General features: G+C 38.0%; 1 protein-coding gene across 3 annotated transcripts in view; it reads right to left on the bottom strand.

Moving 5' to 3' along the window:
• Window positions 1-528: 528 nt before the first annotated feature.
• The window catches only part of GRSF1 (G-rich RNA sequence binding factor 1), a 55,000-nt gene continuing 38,582 nt past the window's right edge, over window positions 529-16,946 (bottom strand). For all 3 annotated transcript variants that reach the window (XM_006069336.3, XM_025289932.2, XM_006069338.3), the window contains exons 3-10: window positions 15,888-16,043; window positions 15,370-15,513; window positions 12,890-13,025; window positions 10,148-10,332; window positions 9,114-9,235; window positions 7,871-8,006; window positions 7,453-7,528; window positions 529-1,919 (exon numbers count right to left, since the gene is read on the bottom strand). In XM_006069336.3, coding sequence (XP_006069398.1) covers window positions 7,479-7,528; window positions 7,871-8,006; window positions 9,114-9,235; window positions 10,148-10,332; window positions 12,890-13,025; window positions 15,370-15,513; window positions 15,888-16,043 — 929 coding nt within the window. In that variant the 3' untranslated portion in view covers window positions 529-1,919; window positions 7,453-7,478. The remainder of the gene's footprint in view (window positions 1,920-7,452; window positions 7,529-7,870; window positions 8,007-9,113; window positions 9,236-10,147; window positions 10,333-12,889; window positions 13,026-15,369; window positions 15,514-15,887; window positions 16,044-16,946) is intronic.

Here is a 16,946-nt window from a genome sequence, read left to right as displayed (position 1 = left end):
TGCACTACATTTGCCTTGTCAGCTATTACTCACTTACTAACATAAATTATGAGCAATAACCTATTAAAGGGAGTATTGGAAAGTATTACATGAATTCATAAGATGACTTCCCAAGAATGCACACCAGTTTTTTTTTTTTGTGAGAACTCGGCCACTAGTACAGTAAGAAGATATATCCCTTCAAGCTTACCCACCACAGAACATCTTAATGCTTTTGCTCTCATTCTTTTCTAAGAGTTGTACAGAGAGAAAGAGAGAGAGAAAAGATCATATTCTAATAGCTCATACAGCTACAGACACCAGTTTACATAGCTCAGTACACTCAACCACATATGGAAATACATTTCTATCTAGGTAGTAACGTGGAAGATGTTAAGCTGGTTGATTGAATCACATTCTTATAGAATGATAAAAACAAACACAACTAAAAATTAACCATTTCTTCTTATATTAATAGACCAGGACTTGACGTAACAAAAATATATTAGGTTGATTCACACACTCCAAAATAAATACTCTTAGGTAATCTTCAGCCTGAAATAAGTCTTCATTTATTGACTACTTACAGTACAGCGATTTCATCTTAGCTGGTATTCAAAGATGGTTATGTTTTAAATGAGAGAAGGCATAATCTCTCTTTCAGATACCACCTCTCAGAAATCTGGGCTAATTCAACTTTAAGAACTAGAATTGCATCTCCTGGTAACCACGTGACAGTTGTCACCCTGAGAAGAGGAACAAGGCAAAGAAACTATACAGAACTTTGATTCTCCTACACAGGTGCACATAAAGTTAGTTTATTAATGACTACAATTTGAAGCCAGCCATTTTGATCCAGTATTTAAATAACAAGCTGTTTAATATAAAGCAGAAGATACTGCCACAATGTGACAGAAATACAGCTTTACCCATAAACCTTTCACACAATTATACATTAAATGCTATTTTTATTTAAGCAAGGCACCCCTACTTGTTCTAAAATATGGGATGTGCTACCCCACTGAAAAAGCAAATGAGACAAGATTTTTTTCCTACCTAGAGCTGGTTTAAATTCAAGTGAAGCCATTAATGTCCTTACAAGTCAGGACTGTTATGACATGTCACTTCACAGTTCTTAGACTAACACACACCTTAAGGTTTACCCAAAAATCAAAACAAGATGATTGAGCGGGGGGGCGGGGGGGGGGGGCTCACTGGGATGAGGAGGGGATGGGTTAGACAACTTTTAAGTTGAGACTATAATTCCCTCCTTAATTATACAGGCACCAATATTAAATGCCTTTAGCACAAGGCTGAAAAAGGCAAAACATTTCTAAAGACATAAAACTGCCAAATTATTGTCATTTACACTCACTAACGTGGTATTTATTTTGTTTTGTTTTTTTAATTCCTACCCCATCTAAGTAATCAAATACATCTAAAATTAAAATAACTCTGCAAAACTATAATGGTTCAAGGGCCTGAAACTTTTCCTTGCTTTGGTGAGTATTTGGCTAAAATAAATCAGTATTTTATTCCATGAAAAGTTTTACATTGTATCTCTTAATTCATAGGCAAAAACCAAAACCTCAAACAGATAATTTTTAAAATGGGAGAAATATTTTAAAGGACAGTGCTGAATAAAAATATGCAGCCTTCTGGGTCACAAATCATCTATGAAAACAAACTTTAATTATATAAAATAAAGACCAGATTTTTAAACCAGATCCTGGACAATTTAAACAAAAAAACTAAATTTGAGGTTTGTATCATAATCCTAAACTGAATCTTTTTCTCTGAACAGTCCACTATGGAATTTTTCTTCTAAGCAATTAACCCAAAATCTTGAAATCGCTTCTCCAGCAGTTGCTGCTAAAAAACTGGAACTTTAGATCCCAAGTCCAAGAAAGACGTGCAAATGAAATGCTTCTTGCTTCATCCTGAAAATGAAACAAAAAAGTTGCACATTTTTACTCAAGCTAAAAAAGTGCTGCACACATTCCCATATCATTTAAAACTACAAATTCAATACTTTTTTTCTTTCTCATTTACTGCAAGTTATCTAACAAACAACTAAGACAAAGAAAATTAGTTAGGCATGAGTGTTTGCAGCCTGGTAGAAAGACAGCAGATTTTCAAGGTTGAACACAAAATATATTTTACACAGATTTTAGTTAACATAAATATATTTAAGGCCCACAACTGTGGGATTTTATATCCAAAAATGGCCTGACTACAGTAAAGAAATGCCCCATGTGTTTTCAAGAAATCATTACAGTTAAATGTTTTAAAGGAATGCACCATTACATGTAGAAAAACGATCACAATACATTAATTACGGGGAAAAAGATACCACATAGCACTGAGTCAGGGAAGCAACATCAAAACATATCTACTTGATTTGTCACAGATAAAACTCTATGAAATCTATGTACGTCCTAAGAAAACAGTTTTCATGACACCATTTTTGGAAAAGAAGCAGTAGTACATTAAACGTATATAAATCCATGATACACCCTGGTTTCAAATGTATTTTTTTTTTAATTTTAAACTTTACAATATTGTATTAGTTTTGCCAAATATCGAAATGAATCTGCCACAGGTATATCTGTGTTCCCCATCATGAACCCTCCTCCCTCCCCATACCCTCCCTCTGGGTCGTCCCAGTGCACCAGCCCCAAGCATCCAGTATCGTGCATCGAATCTGGACTGGCGACTCGTTTCATACATGATATTATACATGTTTCAATGCCATTCTCACAATTCTCCCCACCCTCTCCCTCTCCCACAGAGTCCATAAGACTGATCTATACATCAGTGTCTTTTTTGCTGTCTCATACACAGGGTTATTGTTACCATCTTTCTAAATTCCATATATATGCGTTAGTATACTGTATTGGTGTTTTTCTTTCTGGCTTACTTCACTCTGTATAATAGGCTCCAGTTTCATCCACCTCATTAGAACTGATTCAAATGTATTCTTTTTAATGGCTGAGTAATACTCCATTGTATATATGTACCACAGCTTTCTTATCCATTCATCTGCAGATGGGCATCTAGGTTGCTTCCATGTCCTGGCTATTATAAACAGTGCTGCGATGAACATTGGGGTACACGTGTCTCTTTCCCTTCTGGTTTCCTCAGTGTGTATGCCCAGCAGTGGGATTGCTGGATCATAAGGCAGTTCTATTTCCAGTTTTTTAAGGAATCTCCACACTGTTCTCCATAGTGGCTGTACTAGTTTGCATTCCCACCAACAGTGGAAGAGGGTTCCCTTTTCTCCACACCCTCTCCAGCATTTATTGCTTGTAGACTTTTGGATCGCAGCCATTCTGACTGGCGTGAAATGGTACATCATAGTGGTTTTGATTTGCATTTCTCTGATAATGAGTGATGTTGAGCATCTTTTCATGTGTGTGTTAGCCATCTGTATGTCTTCTTTGGAGAAATGTCTGTTTAGTTCTTTGTCCCATTTTTTGATTGGGTCAAATGTATTGTTTTAAACACCTTAAAAACACCTTCAGTTCGGTTCAGTTGCTCAGTCCTGTCCAACTCTTTGCGATCCCATGGACTGCAGCACGCCAGGCTTCCCTGTCCTTCAACAACTCCCAAAGCTTGCTCAAACACATTCCCATCAAGTTGCTAATACCATCCAATCATCTCATCCTCTGTTGTCCCTTGCTCCTCCTGCCTTCATCTTTCCCAACATCAAGGTCTATCCCAATGAGTCAGTTCTTTGCATCAGGCAGCCAAAGTATTGGAGTTTCAGCTTCAACATCAGTCCTTCCAATGAATATTCAGTACTGATTTCCTTTAGGATTGACTGGTTGGATCTCCTTGCAGTCCAAGGGACTCTCAAGTCTTCTCCAACACCACAGCTCAAAAGCACAATCTTCAGTGCTCAGCTTTCTTTATGGTCCAACTCTCACATCCATACAAGACCATTGGAAAAACCACAGCTTTGACTGTGTGGACCCTTGTTAGCAAAGTAATATCTCTGCTTCTGAATATGCTGTCTAGGTTGGTCATAGCTTTTCTTGCAAGGAGCAAGCGTCTTGTAATTTCATAGCTGCAGTCACCATCTGCAGTGATTTTGGAGCCCAAGAAAATAAAGCCTGTCACTGTTTCCACATCTATTTGCCATGAAGTGATGGGACCAGATGCCATGGTCTGTTTTCTGAATGTTGAGTTTTAAGCCAGCTTTTTACACTCTTCTCTTTCACTTTCATCAAAAGGCTCTTTAGTTCTTCATTTTTTTGCCATAAGGGTGGTGTCATCTGCGTATTTGAGGTTACTGATATTTCTCCCAGCAATCCTGATTCCAGCTTGTGCTTCATCCAGCCCAGCATTTCGCATGATGTACTCTGTATGTAAGTTAAATAAGCAGGTGACAATATACAGCCTTGACGTACTCCTTTTCCTATTTGGAACCAGTCTGTCATTCCATGTCCAGTTCTAACTGTTGCTTCCTGACCTGCATACAGATTTCTCAAGAGGCAGGTAAGGTGGTCTGGTATTCCCATCTCTTAAGAATTTTCCATAGTTTGGTGTAATCCACACAGTCAAAGGCTTTGGTGTAGTCAATAAAGCGGAAGTAGATGTTTTTCTGGAACTCTCTTACTTTCTTGATGATCCAACGGATGTTGGCAATTTGATCTTTGGTTCCTCTGCCTTTTCTAAATCCAGCTTGGACATCTGGAAGTTCATGGTTCACATACTGTTGAAGCCTTGCTTGAAGAATTTTGAGATTTACTTTACTAGCATATGAGATAAATGCAATTGTGTGGTAATGAGAACATTCTTTGGGATTGCCTTTCTTAGGGATTTGAATGAAAACTGACTTTGTCCAGTCCTGTGGCTACTGCTGAGTTCTCCACATTTGCTTCCATATTTGACATGGATATGCTGACATATCCCCTTGAGTTCAGCACTTTCACAGCATCATCTTTCAGGATTTGAAATAGCTCAACTGAAATTCCATCACCTCCACTAGCTTTCTTTGTAGTGACACATCCTAAGGCCCACCTGACTTCGCATTCCAGGATGTCTGGCTTTAGGTGAGTGATCACACCACCGTGGTTATCTGGGTCATGAAGATCTTTTTGTATAGTTCTTCCATGTATTCTTGCCACCTCTTCTTAATATCTTCTGCTTCTGTTAGGTCCAGATCGTTTCTGTCCTTTATTGTGCCCTTCTTTGCATGAAATGTTCCCTTGGTATCTCTAATTTTCTTGAAGCGATCTCTAGTCTTTCCCATTCTGTTATTTTCCTCTATTTTTTTGCACTGATCGCTTAGGAAGGCTTGCTTACCTCTCCTTGCTATTCTGTGGAACTCTGCATTCTAATGGGTGTATCTTTCCTTTTCTCCTTTGCCTTCTGCTTCTCTTCTTAGCTATTTGTAAGACCTCCTCAGACAACCATTTTGTCTTTTGGCATTTCTTTTTCTTAGGGATGGTCTTATCATTGCCTCCTGTGCAATGTTATGAACCTCTGTCCATAGTTCTTCAGGCACTCTGTCTTATCAGATCTAAACCCTTGAATCTATTTGTCTCTTCCCCTGTATAATCATAAGGGATTTAAGTCATACCTGAATGGTCTAGTAGTTTTCCCTACTTTCTTCAATTTAAGTCTGAATTTGGCAATAAGGAGTTCATGATCTGAGCCACAGTCAGCTTCTGATCTTGTTTTCACTGACTGTATAGAGCTTCTCCATCTTGGCTGCAAAGAATCAATCTGATTTCAGTATTGACCATCTGGTGATGTCCATGTGTAGAGTTTTCTCGTGTGTTGTTCAAAGAGGGTGTTTGCTATGACCACTGCATTCTCTTGGCAAAACTCTGTTAGCCTTTGTCCTGCTTCATTTTGTACTCCAAGGCCAAATTTGCCTGTTACTCCAGGTATCTAGACTTTCTACTTTTGCATTCCATTCCCCTATGAAAAGAACATCTTTTTTGGGTATTAGTTCCAGAAGGTCTTGTAGGTCTTCACAGAACCATTCAACTTCAGCTTCTTCAGTATTACTGGTTGGGGCAGAGACTTGGATTACTGTGATATTGAAATGGCTTGCCTTGGAAACATCCAAGAGATCATTCTGTCGTTTTTGACACTGCACCCCAGAATTGCATTTCAGACTCTTTCGTTGACTATGAGGGCTAGTCCATTTCTTCTAAGGGATTCTTGCCCACAGTAGTAGATATAATGGTTCAGTTCAGTTCAGTTGCTCAGTCGTGCCCAACTCTTTGTGACCCCATGGACCGCAGCACGCCAGGCCTCCCTGTCCATCACCAACTCCTGGAGATTACCCAAACTCCGGTCCATTGAGTCGGTGATGTCATCCAACCATCTCATCCTCTGTCTTCCCCTTCTCCTCCTGCCTTCAATCTTTCCCAGCATCAGGGTCTTTTCAAATGAGTCAGCTCTTCGCATCAGGTGGCCAAAGTACTGGAGTTTCAGCTTCCACATCAGTCCTTCCAACGAACACTCAGGACTGATCTCCTTTAGGATGGACTGGTTGGATCTCCTTGCAGTCCAAGGGACCCTCAAGAGTGTTCTTCAATACCACAGTTCAAAAGCATCAATTCTTTGGTGCTCAGCTTTCTTCATAGTCCAACTCTCACATCCATACATGACTACTGGAGTTAAATTCACCCATTCCAGTCCATTTTTAGCTCACTGATTCCTAAAATGTCGATGTTCACTCTTGCCATCTCCTGTTTGACCACTTCCAATTTACCTAACATTGACCTAACATTGATTCATTGACCTAACATTCCAGGTTCTTATGCTATATAGTTCTGTACAGCATCGGACTTTACTTCCACCACCAGTCACATCAACCCTGGGTGTTTGGGTCTGGTCTCTTCATTCTTTCTCAAGTTATTTCTTCACTCTTCTCCAGCAGCATACCAGGCACCTACAGACCTGGGGAATTCATCTTTCAGTGTTTTATCTTTTTGCCTTTTCATACTGTCCATGGGGTTCTCAAGGCAATACTGAAGTGGTTTGCCATTTCCTTCTCCATTAGACCGCATTTTGTTAGAACTCTCTACCATGACCCGTCCATTTTGCGTGGCCCTACAAGGCATGGCTCATAGTTTCACTGAGTTAGACAAGGCTGTACCTTAGAACTAAGAAATGTGAGTCAATTTTTTAGGAAGACAAGCTAATATGAGGCACATTTTCACTGTATTATAATATAATATACAGCTACTAAAGGTGAAAAATTATTTTTAGGCACACAGAATGATGAATGCTGGAAACGATGCAAAGAGATTCTAATAGGAAAATCAAGCCACTGTACGATCATAATGAATTCTATTTCCCAGGAGAATTTCATTTCTTATAGTGAGGCTTCAATCATGATTAGTTTGATCTTTATTAAAAAGAGAATGGTTTTACATATTACAAATTAGTGAGTTAATGATTAATTTATCAACTGAAAATAATTTCCACAATTCTACCTCTTAAATTTACCTTATTATCTGGAATCCTTTGAAGTTTTATTTTCCTTTCGGACATGAATTCAGGAACAATTCAATATACCTATGATCTGAGAATAACATAAAAGGGTCCATTTTTAAAAAGTTACAAAGGCAGAAGTAATACTGTAGCCATTTTTTTTGAGTTTAGCCAGCAACTCAAACCCTCTGTCCCATCCTTTCCTTAGTTAAAAATGAAAACAAAACAAAACCTAACTCTGGATAGAAATATTCAGAATAGTAAATAGACAAATAAATGCTTCTCATTATAAGGTGGAGTTTTGTCTTCTTTACATTTATTTAATAGTATTAGCAGAATACAGTTCCCCCATGAAAGACTTCTGGGTAAACTCTACAACAGAAAAAGGGATTTGTTGTCAAAACTGATAACAAAAATCATGGGCAGCACTTACGAACATGGGACCGATCCTTGAGCATAGCTGCAACAGCATCCTCATGGGTATCGAAGTGCACATCAGCTTCTCCAGTGGCCTTCCCACTGGAACTGTATTCCATGGTGATTCTAACAGGCTTCAATGGAGCAAAAAACTAAACAAACAAAGAGAGCCAAAAGGAACATAATGTTACTAGGTCTAATTTCTACAAGTCTGGTGGCCCTGCACTTTTCTTTCAGACTCTAATTCATACAGCTAATAAATTTATTTTTAGGAAATCTCTTTAAGCAACTATGTAATTACACATCTACCATTTCATTTGGCTCTTCTGATCTTCTTAGAACTCACGGTTATATTTCAAATATCTGTTCATAGAGAACTTACACTATAAATACAATAATATACAAATAGTTTTCAAACTTTCCTTCATACCAACAAAGACTACTTTTATTATTCCTCCCACATACATCCTTCTGTGTTTCTAAAAAATCACCCATCAAAAACACTTCATTTTTTAATAATCATTCATTTTTATCATGTTTTAATTAGACATGCAGCTAATAATCATTTTCTTACCAGCACCACCTAAACAGAGCTACCACACTGAGTGGTTAATATTCCAAACCAAAGCAACAGAAAGCAATTCTTTAAAGAGACTGTGCAACCTTCATTTGGGTAAAGATATGATTTCTATTAGGCTCTCTGAAATAATGACAATTCTGATGACCCACTGCTAACTTAAGCCTCCAGCTTTGGATCTACCTTAAGAATATATTCTCAAGTTCAGAAAATCAGTAAGTACTTTGTTGTTTCGTATCTTTTCGTTTCATATAATATCTATCATAAAATATTTCAAAAATTTCTTTTCTCAAAAATCAGGGAAGCTGGATGCAAGGTTATATGGTCAACTGAAACCTCCAAGCATTTAAGATAAGTAGTAGATAGTAGATAATTACAATGTGAGAAAAGCACTGAGTCTTTTTTTAAACTCAAAAATTAACTGAACTAATTTAGAGAAAACCAAGCTTTTTCACTTTGAATACTAAACCTATACCATATAATTCTACATCTGTAAAATCATTTTATGCCATTATAGATGACTTTAAAATGTAATAAAACCCACACTTCTTAGCCAACAAAAATAAAACAAGCTTCCAGAGTCATGGAGATGCCATCTTGCTCTACCTTCCCCAAACAGAAGTTCAAAACTTCAGAACTGTTATTCAAAGCTATTGAGATTGGATATCTTACTGCCACACACATTTATAATGTCTTGGGCATTGGCTTGGAAAGGCAATCCTCTCATATGGACAAAATGTAGTGAAGACGTAGTTCCAAAATCAACAGCCTCTGGAATCTTTTCTGACATCTCCTTAGGCAATTCTGAGAAGTGGAACAAAAAGCACTGTCAGGAACATCAAAGCTTCAGAGTTATTCGCAGACTGCAATTATGAATGATTTTAATTTCAAAATCCTCAATTCCTTTTCAAATAGTAAGGAAGAGGGCTTCCATTGTAAAAGCCAATCATCTGAAATTTCTCCCACCTAACAGATATCACCTGAACACTTATAAGGATTTAGTGTCTCAAACCACTACCAGATTATAAAGAACGTATCTTTTTCTAACAACAAAGAGAAGGAAAAACAATTATGAATGAAAAATAAAGGCAAGAAATTTCCTGGGTTATAATCACTTAAAAAAAATTAGTAAGGTAACAGGGTATTTCTAGGGCACAAACTTAGAACGTATTTATCAAACTTTCAAGATTCTAAACACTGTTTTAGGATTAAGAATCAAAGGAATAATTAAACACAGAGGCAGACAACATCCTTCGTCAACAATCCTGCTCTCTTACACACATCTTTTCCCAACTTAAGTTTAAAATGCTGACAAACTTACTTCTTTTTGTTATATATGTGAAACCTGGCTTTTGACACAGAATCTACAAAAAAATAAGTAAAGTTTTTAAAAACCTGTATGTTCGGCCTGTACAGTCAACCCTTCATACCCTGTATGTGGAACTTCTGGATACAGAAGGCTGACTATCAGACTTGAGCATTCATGGATTCCGGTATCTATGACGACTCCTGGACCCAATCCCCTGTGAATACTGAGGGAAGACTGTGTATTCACAGTACACACTACACTCAAAGACATGTTAAATATTTAACTCAATACCCTTTATCCTATACTATTACAATGTCATACAACATAATCATAAAAGTTTTTTTTTAAACAAATATCAAAACATACAAGGCAGACCCAACGAATTTCAATAAGAGGCAAGTCCTTACCTATTTCCTTCTCACTTTCAAAAGCTGTCATGGGTCGGATATCCTCATTTACTTCATGCTCTTCAAAGACCATTTCTGGCTCAGTTATATATTTAGCACTGGGAGAAGATGATATTTTTTTTCCCTTATGAGAACCAACGTGTGTTCGAACTTCATTCCTTCTGCTTGGAAATATCTCTATATATCTATGTCAAAACAAAAGTGAATATGTGCAAATGGTACAAATTAACTTCATAGTGAACTCTTTTAAAATAAAATATGCATATATATTTCCAAAGGTCAACAAACATGGGTGTCCAAAGACAACAGGTAGGGAGAAAACTAAGAATGGACACAGACATTAGCCCATGAAAAAGTACTCTCAACAGACCAGGTCAACGATTTAACCCTCCATAAAGTAACAGTTTTCTTTTACCAATGTTTTCACCCCATTTCACTCCACAAGGACAAATATGCAAAGGTCAACTGTATATATAAAAAGAATCTGTTAAGAAAGGTTTTGTTATTTTTTTAATACATTTGATTAATAATCTCTTGAGGCCTTACAAATCATTTCTGTGAAAATTCATCGTATCTGCCAAGACATTTAAAGTCACTGTATTCGAAGAGCTAACTTGCCTCAGGACTTAACTAGAGGCTAAGGAGAATTCATGAACTAAATGTCCGTTCTAACTTGCTTTCTGTATGCTTGTGGGAACTATTAAATTCAGGCTTCTGGAACCAGTTTCCTTTTTCTGAACAATGCTTTTCCAAATTAGGTTATCAAGCTCAAATTATAGGAGTCATCTGCATTTACAGACCTAGACGGGCAATATTTCTTAAATTTACTAAGGAGATTTATTGTGCTCGTGCTTCAGTTCAGTTCAGTCGCTCAGTCATGTCTGACTCTTTGCAATCCCATGAATCGCAGCACGCCAGGCCTCCCTGTCCATCACCAACTCCCAGAGTTCACTCAGACTCACGTCCATTAAGTCAGTGATGCCATCCAGCCATCTCATCCTCTGTCATCCCCTTCTCCTCCTGCCCCCAATCCCTCCCAGCATCAGAGTCTTTTCCAATGAGTCAACTCTTCGCATGAGGTGGCCAAAGTACTGGAGTTTCAGCTTCCACATCAGTCCTTCCAAAGAAATCCCAGGGCTGATCTCCTTCAGAATGGACCGGTTGGATCTCCTTGAAGTCCAAGGGACTTGCAAGAGTCTTCTCCAACACCACAGTTCAAAAGCATCAATTCTTTGGCACTCAGCTTTCTTCACAGTCCAACTCTCACATCCATACATGACCACTGGAAAAACCAAAGCCTTGACTAGATGGACCTTTGTTGGCAAAGTACTGTCTCTGCTTTTGAATATGCTATCTAGGTTGGTCATAACTTTCCTTCCAAGGAGTAAGTGTCTTTTAATTTCATGGCTGCAGTGATTTTGGAGCCCAAAAAAATAAAGTCTGACACTGTTTCCACTATTTCTCCATCTATTTCCCATGAAGTGGTGGGACCAGATGCCATGATCTTCATTTTCTGAATGTTGAGTTTTAAGCCAATTTTTTCACTCTCCTCTTTCACTTTCATCAAGAGGCTTTTTAGTTCTTCTTCACTTTCTGCCATAAGGGTGGTGTCATCTGCATATCTGAGGTTACTGATATTTCTCCCGGCAATCTTGATTCCAGCTTGTGCTTCTTCCAGCCCAGCATTTCTCATGATGTACTCTGCATATAAGTTAAATAAGCAGGGTGACAATATACAGCCTTGATGTACTCCTTTTCCTATTTGGAACCAGTCTGTTGTTCCATGTCCAGTTCTAACTCGTGCTTAGTTGTGTCCAACTCTTTGTGACCACATGGACTCTAGCCCACCAGGTTCCTGTCCATGGAATTTTCCAGGCAAGAATACTGGAGTGGGTTGTCATTTCCTCCTCCAGCATGGATCTTCCCAACCCAGGGATCGAACCCGCGTTTCTTGCATTGGTAGGCAGATTCTTTACCGCTGAGCACCTGGGAAGCCTCAATAGAGTATTCATATCAAAATGTTAACCTGAATAAATCCAAGATTTTAACATCTAGTTACCAGGAAATAACACAGGATACAAAGGAGTAAGTTAAAGGACACCACGAGGAAGCAAAAATATAAATACAGAATGTGAGACACTATACAGGACCACTTATTCAATTTCTTCAAAAGCCAACTGGATAGTAAAAGGGGAGGGAGGGTGAATTCCCTGGTGGTCAAGTGGCTAGGACTCAGTGTTTTATTGCTATGGGCGTGGGTTCAATCCCTAATTGGGGAATGTAGATCCCACAAGCTACGTGGCATGGCCTAATGGAGGAAAAAATAATAAAAAGGAGAAGGGGATAAAAAGGGAAAGGGGATTTGCTCAAACTTAATAGAACTGCAAGCATAATAATCAAATGCAACGTGTGGACCATGTCTAGATTTTGGTGGGGAAAAAGAAGGCAACTAGAAAAGGTATAAATAGGTATAACCTATTGGGTTATACCTTTGGGTATAAATAGGAAAATGTGATTACGGACTGGCATTAGATAATAAATATTGAGATCATGTTAAAAAAAAAGACATAAACTGAAAAAACAGATGCAGCAAATGTAACAAATGTTAATTTATTCATCTAAGTGATGGACATCTGACAGCTCATGTCTGTATTGAAATAATTTAACAGTCATGTTACATTGTATTTATCAAAATGACCCAATGTTTGATCTTTCTACATCATTACTATCTGCTTCACTCACCGGTTGCCAATTTCTTCCCTGTGTTTCAAAAGGGCTTGGCTGGCCATTTCTGGTTCCTCAAACTGCACATAGGCTTCTCCTGTTTTTCTTCTCCCTCTATAATCCATGACAAAAGTAATGTCTACTATATTCAGTCCTAGGTGTCCAAAAATTATTACAAATTAGTGCTGCTAACAAGAGCTTTTTTAGTCTTACAACTTAATACATTCAATCACATTCTAAAAAAATTTTTATTAGTAAAATTGTATAGCTAGTTTGCCAGTCTCAAAGCCTATACCCACATAATGGGAAGAAAATTATTATGCAGTCAAAAGCCAATAACACTCACCTATTCCCAGAATGTTTAGGGTCCAAGCAGTCCGTCTAAAACACACAACTCTCTCTCTCTTTGTTTTTTGCCATTAATTACACATTAGGTGAAATAGAAATTTAGACTAACGTCACTGCTGATGCATATCTTACTGCTAAGAATTAGATAATAATGCCTTTAAATCATATAAATTGCTGTCTTAGACAAATACAGCCACTTTTATGAAAGAATGTTTTCCTCATAGAAAAAAATAAAAACTTCACGTGAAATCACTTTTAAATGTGACACCCTCAAAGATCAGCATGATAGGTCAAAATACTTATATAATCTATAAATATTGGAACTCCAAATGAAGACTTCTCCTGTAAACAAGTGGGCCTTAGGAAGCATCACTATGAACAAAGCTGGTGGAGGTGATGGAATTCCAGTTGAGCTATTTCAAATCCTAAAAGATGATGTTGTGAAAGTGCTGCATTCAATATGCCAGCAAATTTGGAAAACTCAGCAGTGGCCACAGGACTGGAAAAGGTCAGTTTTCATTCCAATCCCAAAGAAAGGCAATGCCAAAGAATGCTCAAACTACCACACAATTGCACTCATCTCAAACACTAGTAAAGTAATGCTCAAAATTCTCCAAGCCAGGTTTCTACAGTACATGAACTGTGAACTTCCAGATGTTCAAGCTAGTTTCAGAAAAGGCAGAGGAAGCAGAGATCAAATTGCCAACATCCACTGGATCATCGAAAAAGCAAGAGTTCCAGAAAAACATCTATTTCTGCTTTATTGACTATGCCAAAGCCTTTGACCGTGTGGATCACAATAAACTGTGGAAAATTCTTAGAGATGGGAATACCAGACCACCTGACCTGTCTCTTGAGAAATCTGTATGCAGGTCAGGAAGCAACAGTTAGAACCGGACATGGAAAAACGGACTGGTTCCAAATAGGAAAAGGAGTACGTCAAGGCTGTGTATTGTCACCCTGCTTATTTAACTTATATGCCAAGTGTACATCATGAGAAACACTGGGCTGGATGAAGCACAAGCTGGAATCAAGACTGCCGGGAGAAATATCAATAACCTCAGATATGCAGATGACACCACCCATATGGCATAAAGAGAACTAAAGAGCCTCTTGATGAAAGTGAAAGAGGAGAATGAAAAAGTTAGCAGCTTAAAACTCAACATTCAGAAAACGAAGATCATGGCATCTGGTCCCATCACTTCATGGCAAATAGATGGGGAAACAGTGAAAACAGTGGCAGACTTTATTTTTTTGGGCTCCAAAATCACTGCAGATGGTGACTGCAGCCAGGAAATTAAGACGCTTACTCCTTGGAAGAAAAGCTATGACCAACCTAGACAGTATATTCAAAAGCAGAGATATTACTTTGCCAACAAAGGTCCGTCCAGTCAAGGCTATGGTTTTTCCTGTGGTCATGTATGGATGTGAGAGTTGGACTGTGAAGAAAGCTGAGCACTGAAGAATTGATGCTTTTGAACTGTGGTGTTGGAGAAGACTCTTGAGAGTCCCTTGGACTGCAAGGAGATCCAACCAGTCCATCCTAAAGGAAATCAACCCTGAATATTCTTTGGAAGGACTGATGCTGAAGCTCAAACTCCAATACTTTGGCCGCCTGATGTGAAGGACTGACTCAACTGAAAAGACTGTGATGCTGAGAAAGACTGAAGGAGGGAGGAGAAGGGAAAGAAAGAGGATGAGATGGTTGGATGGCATCACCAACTCAATGGACATGATTTTGAGTAAACTCCTGGAGTTGGCGATGGTCAGAGAGGCCTGGCGTTGCTGTAGTCCATGGCGTTGCAAAGAGTCAGACACGACTTAGCAACTGAACACAACTGAACAGGAAAATGTTCACCTAAGATAAAAGGAAACAACAGAGGGAGAAGACTGTTGCTGTTCTTTAGTGACTTAGTCGTGTCCGACTCTTTGTGACTCCATGGGCTCTAGCCTGCCAGGCTCCCAATTATGGGATTTCCCAGGCAAGAATAGTGAAGTAGATTGTCACTTCCTTCTCCAAAGGATCTTCCTGACCCAGGGACTGAACTGAAGTCTCCTGCACTGGCAGGCGGATTCTTTACCACTAAGCCACTAGGGGAGCCCGGAGGAAGATGATATGAGGGCCCAAACATGATATAACTGAAAAGCACCTGCAAAGAAATCTACGATGTCTTTCTCGTTGCAACTATAAGGAAGTCCTCTCAAGCGAACCACTCCATCATTTACCACAGGTGCAGATTTGACATGCAGGCTCTTCATTAAGGCATCCACATCTTCATTGTTTATCTCATAGACTAAGCAAAAAAAAAAGGTATGCAAAATTTATATAAAAATCCATTTAAAAAATAATCACACTGGGTAGATTATATAAGAATCTAAAAACATATGTAATAATACTTCTCTGGTGAAAATAATAAATGACATTTTCAGATGTTTACCATGAGCCAGCTGTAACATCACAACATCAGAGGTAAACTTTGTCAACATCCTCATTTTACAGACAAGAAACAGATTATTTTTAGCTTCACTTTCCCACCTTGGAAAAGGGTTATTCACAGTATCTAACTACTTCACTATTCATAATATTTAACATAGGATCAAATGAAACTGCCTTGAAAAGTACAGTTTATGTAATGATTCCAAAAAGCAATAATACGACTCCACGTACCTTCCACATACCGCTGCCCCATGTACATGCGGTGTTTTTCTAAGGCTTTTTGCACATCCTGCTCGGACTCCATTTCAATTAAGGCATCACCCCTTCGTTTCCCATCTCTATTTAAGAGGAAGTGAATTCCATTCTCACCATTGCGAATTCTGCAGTCTGAAAGTTTGTGAGTAAAATCAATCAAAACCAGAAATCAAAGTTTTAGCTCAATCATATCAATACAAGTAATCAGAGTTGCAATCTTCCAACAACAAAATGAAGCAGGATCCAAACTGACCGCCATTTTCCTTACACAAACCCTCAGCACCAAAAGCATCCAAATGCTAATGATGGTGGTGGCCTCTTTAAATGTTCCGTGTGGAAAAGATAAGCAAACCTTAGCACATAAGTTTATGACCTCATGATCAGTAAATGGCAAATCAGGCTAGGCTCAACACAAAATGGGATTAATATGTCCTTCCAAATGTTTCTACAATTGGTTTGACATCATTCAAGGAATTAAAATATGGTCAGGTTTATGCATAAGTGTCTTCTTTGTTATGATCATATCCATAAGAACTCTAAAATATCTATCAGAATAATTTTGCAACATAATTTAACTTTTCCTCTTTTTCATTACCAAAGAAAAGACATCCCCAAACTGTGCACTCCTTATATTGGGAGCAAGTTGAAGATGTAAATACAATGCACATCAGGTACTTAATATAGTATTACATGTTCATTTAACATGTAACATTGAAGCCAGCATCTTCTAGAAGCCTCTTAATAAGCAGGAAAATAAAAAATCAGAGGAAGATACAAAAGCTTAAAATCAACCATAAATACATAAACCTTCAAACATGTTATTAAGGGAACAACAACAACAATATATGTGTTACACAAAAAACTACTCAAGTATATTCTCACTAACATATTTCCACTAACAGGTTATGCACACATTAAAACTTCTGAAAAAACTGATTTCACACCATATAGTTTTAACGTTAAAATTTTTGCTATATTTAAGGTCTTTAAATCTGGTATATATGACAAATAATACATATGATGTCCTCAGAATGA

The sequence above is a fragment of the Bubalus bubalis genome, chromosome 7, assembly GCF_019923935.1.
Source record: "Bubalus bubalis isolate 160015118507 breed Murrah chromosome 7, NDDB_SH_1, whole genome shotgun sequence".
Lineage (NCBI taxonomy): Eukaryota > Metazoa > Chordata > Mammalia > Artiodactyla > Bovidae > Bubalus > Bubalus bubalis.
The sequence above is the reverse complement of the archived record's forward strand: the minus strand, read 5'-3'. Positions and strand labels throughout refer to the sequence as shown.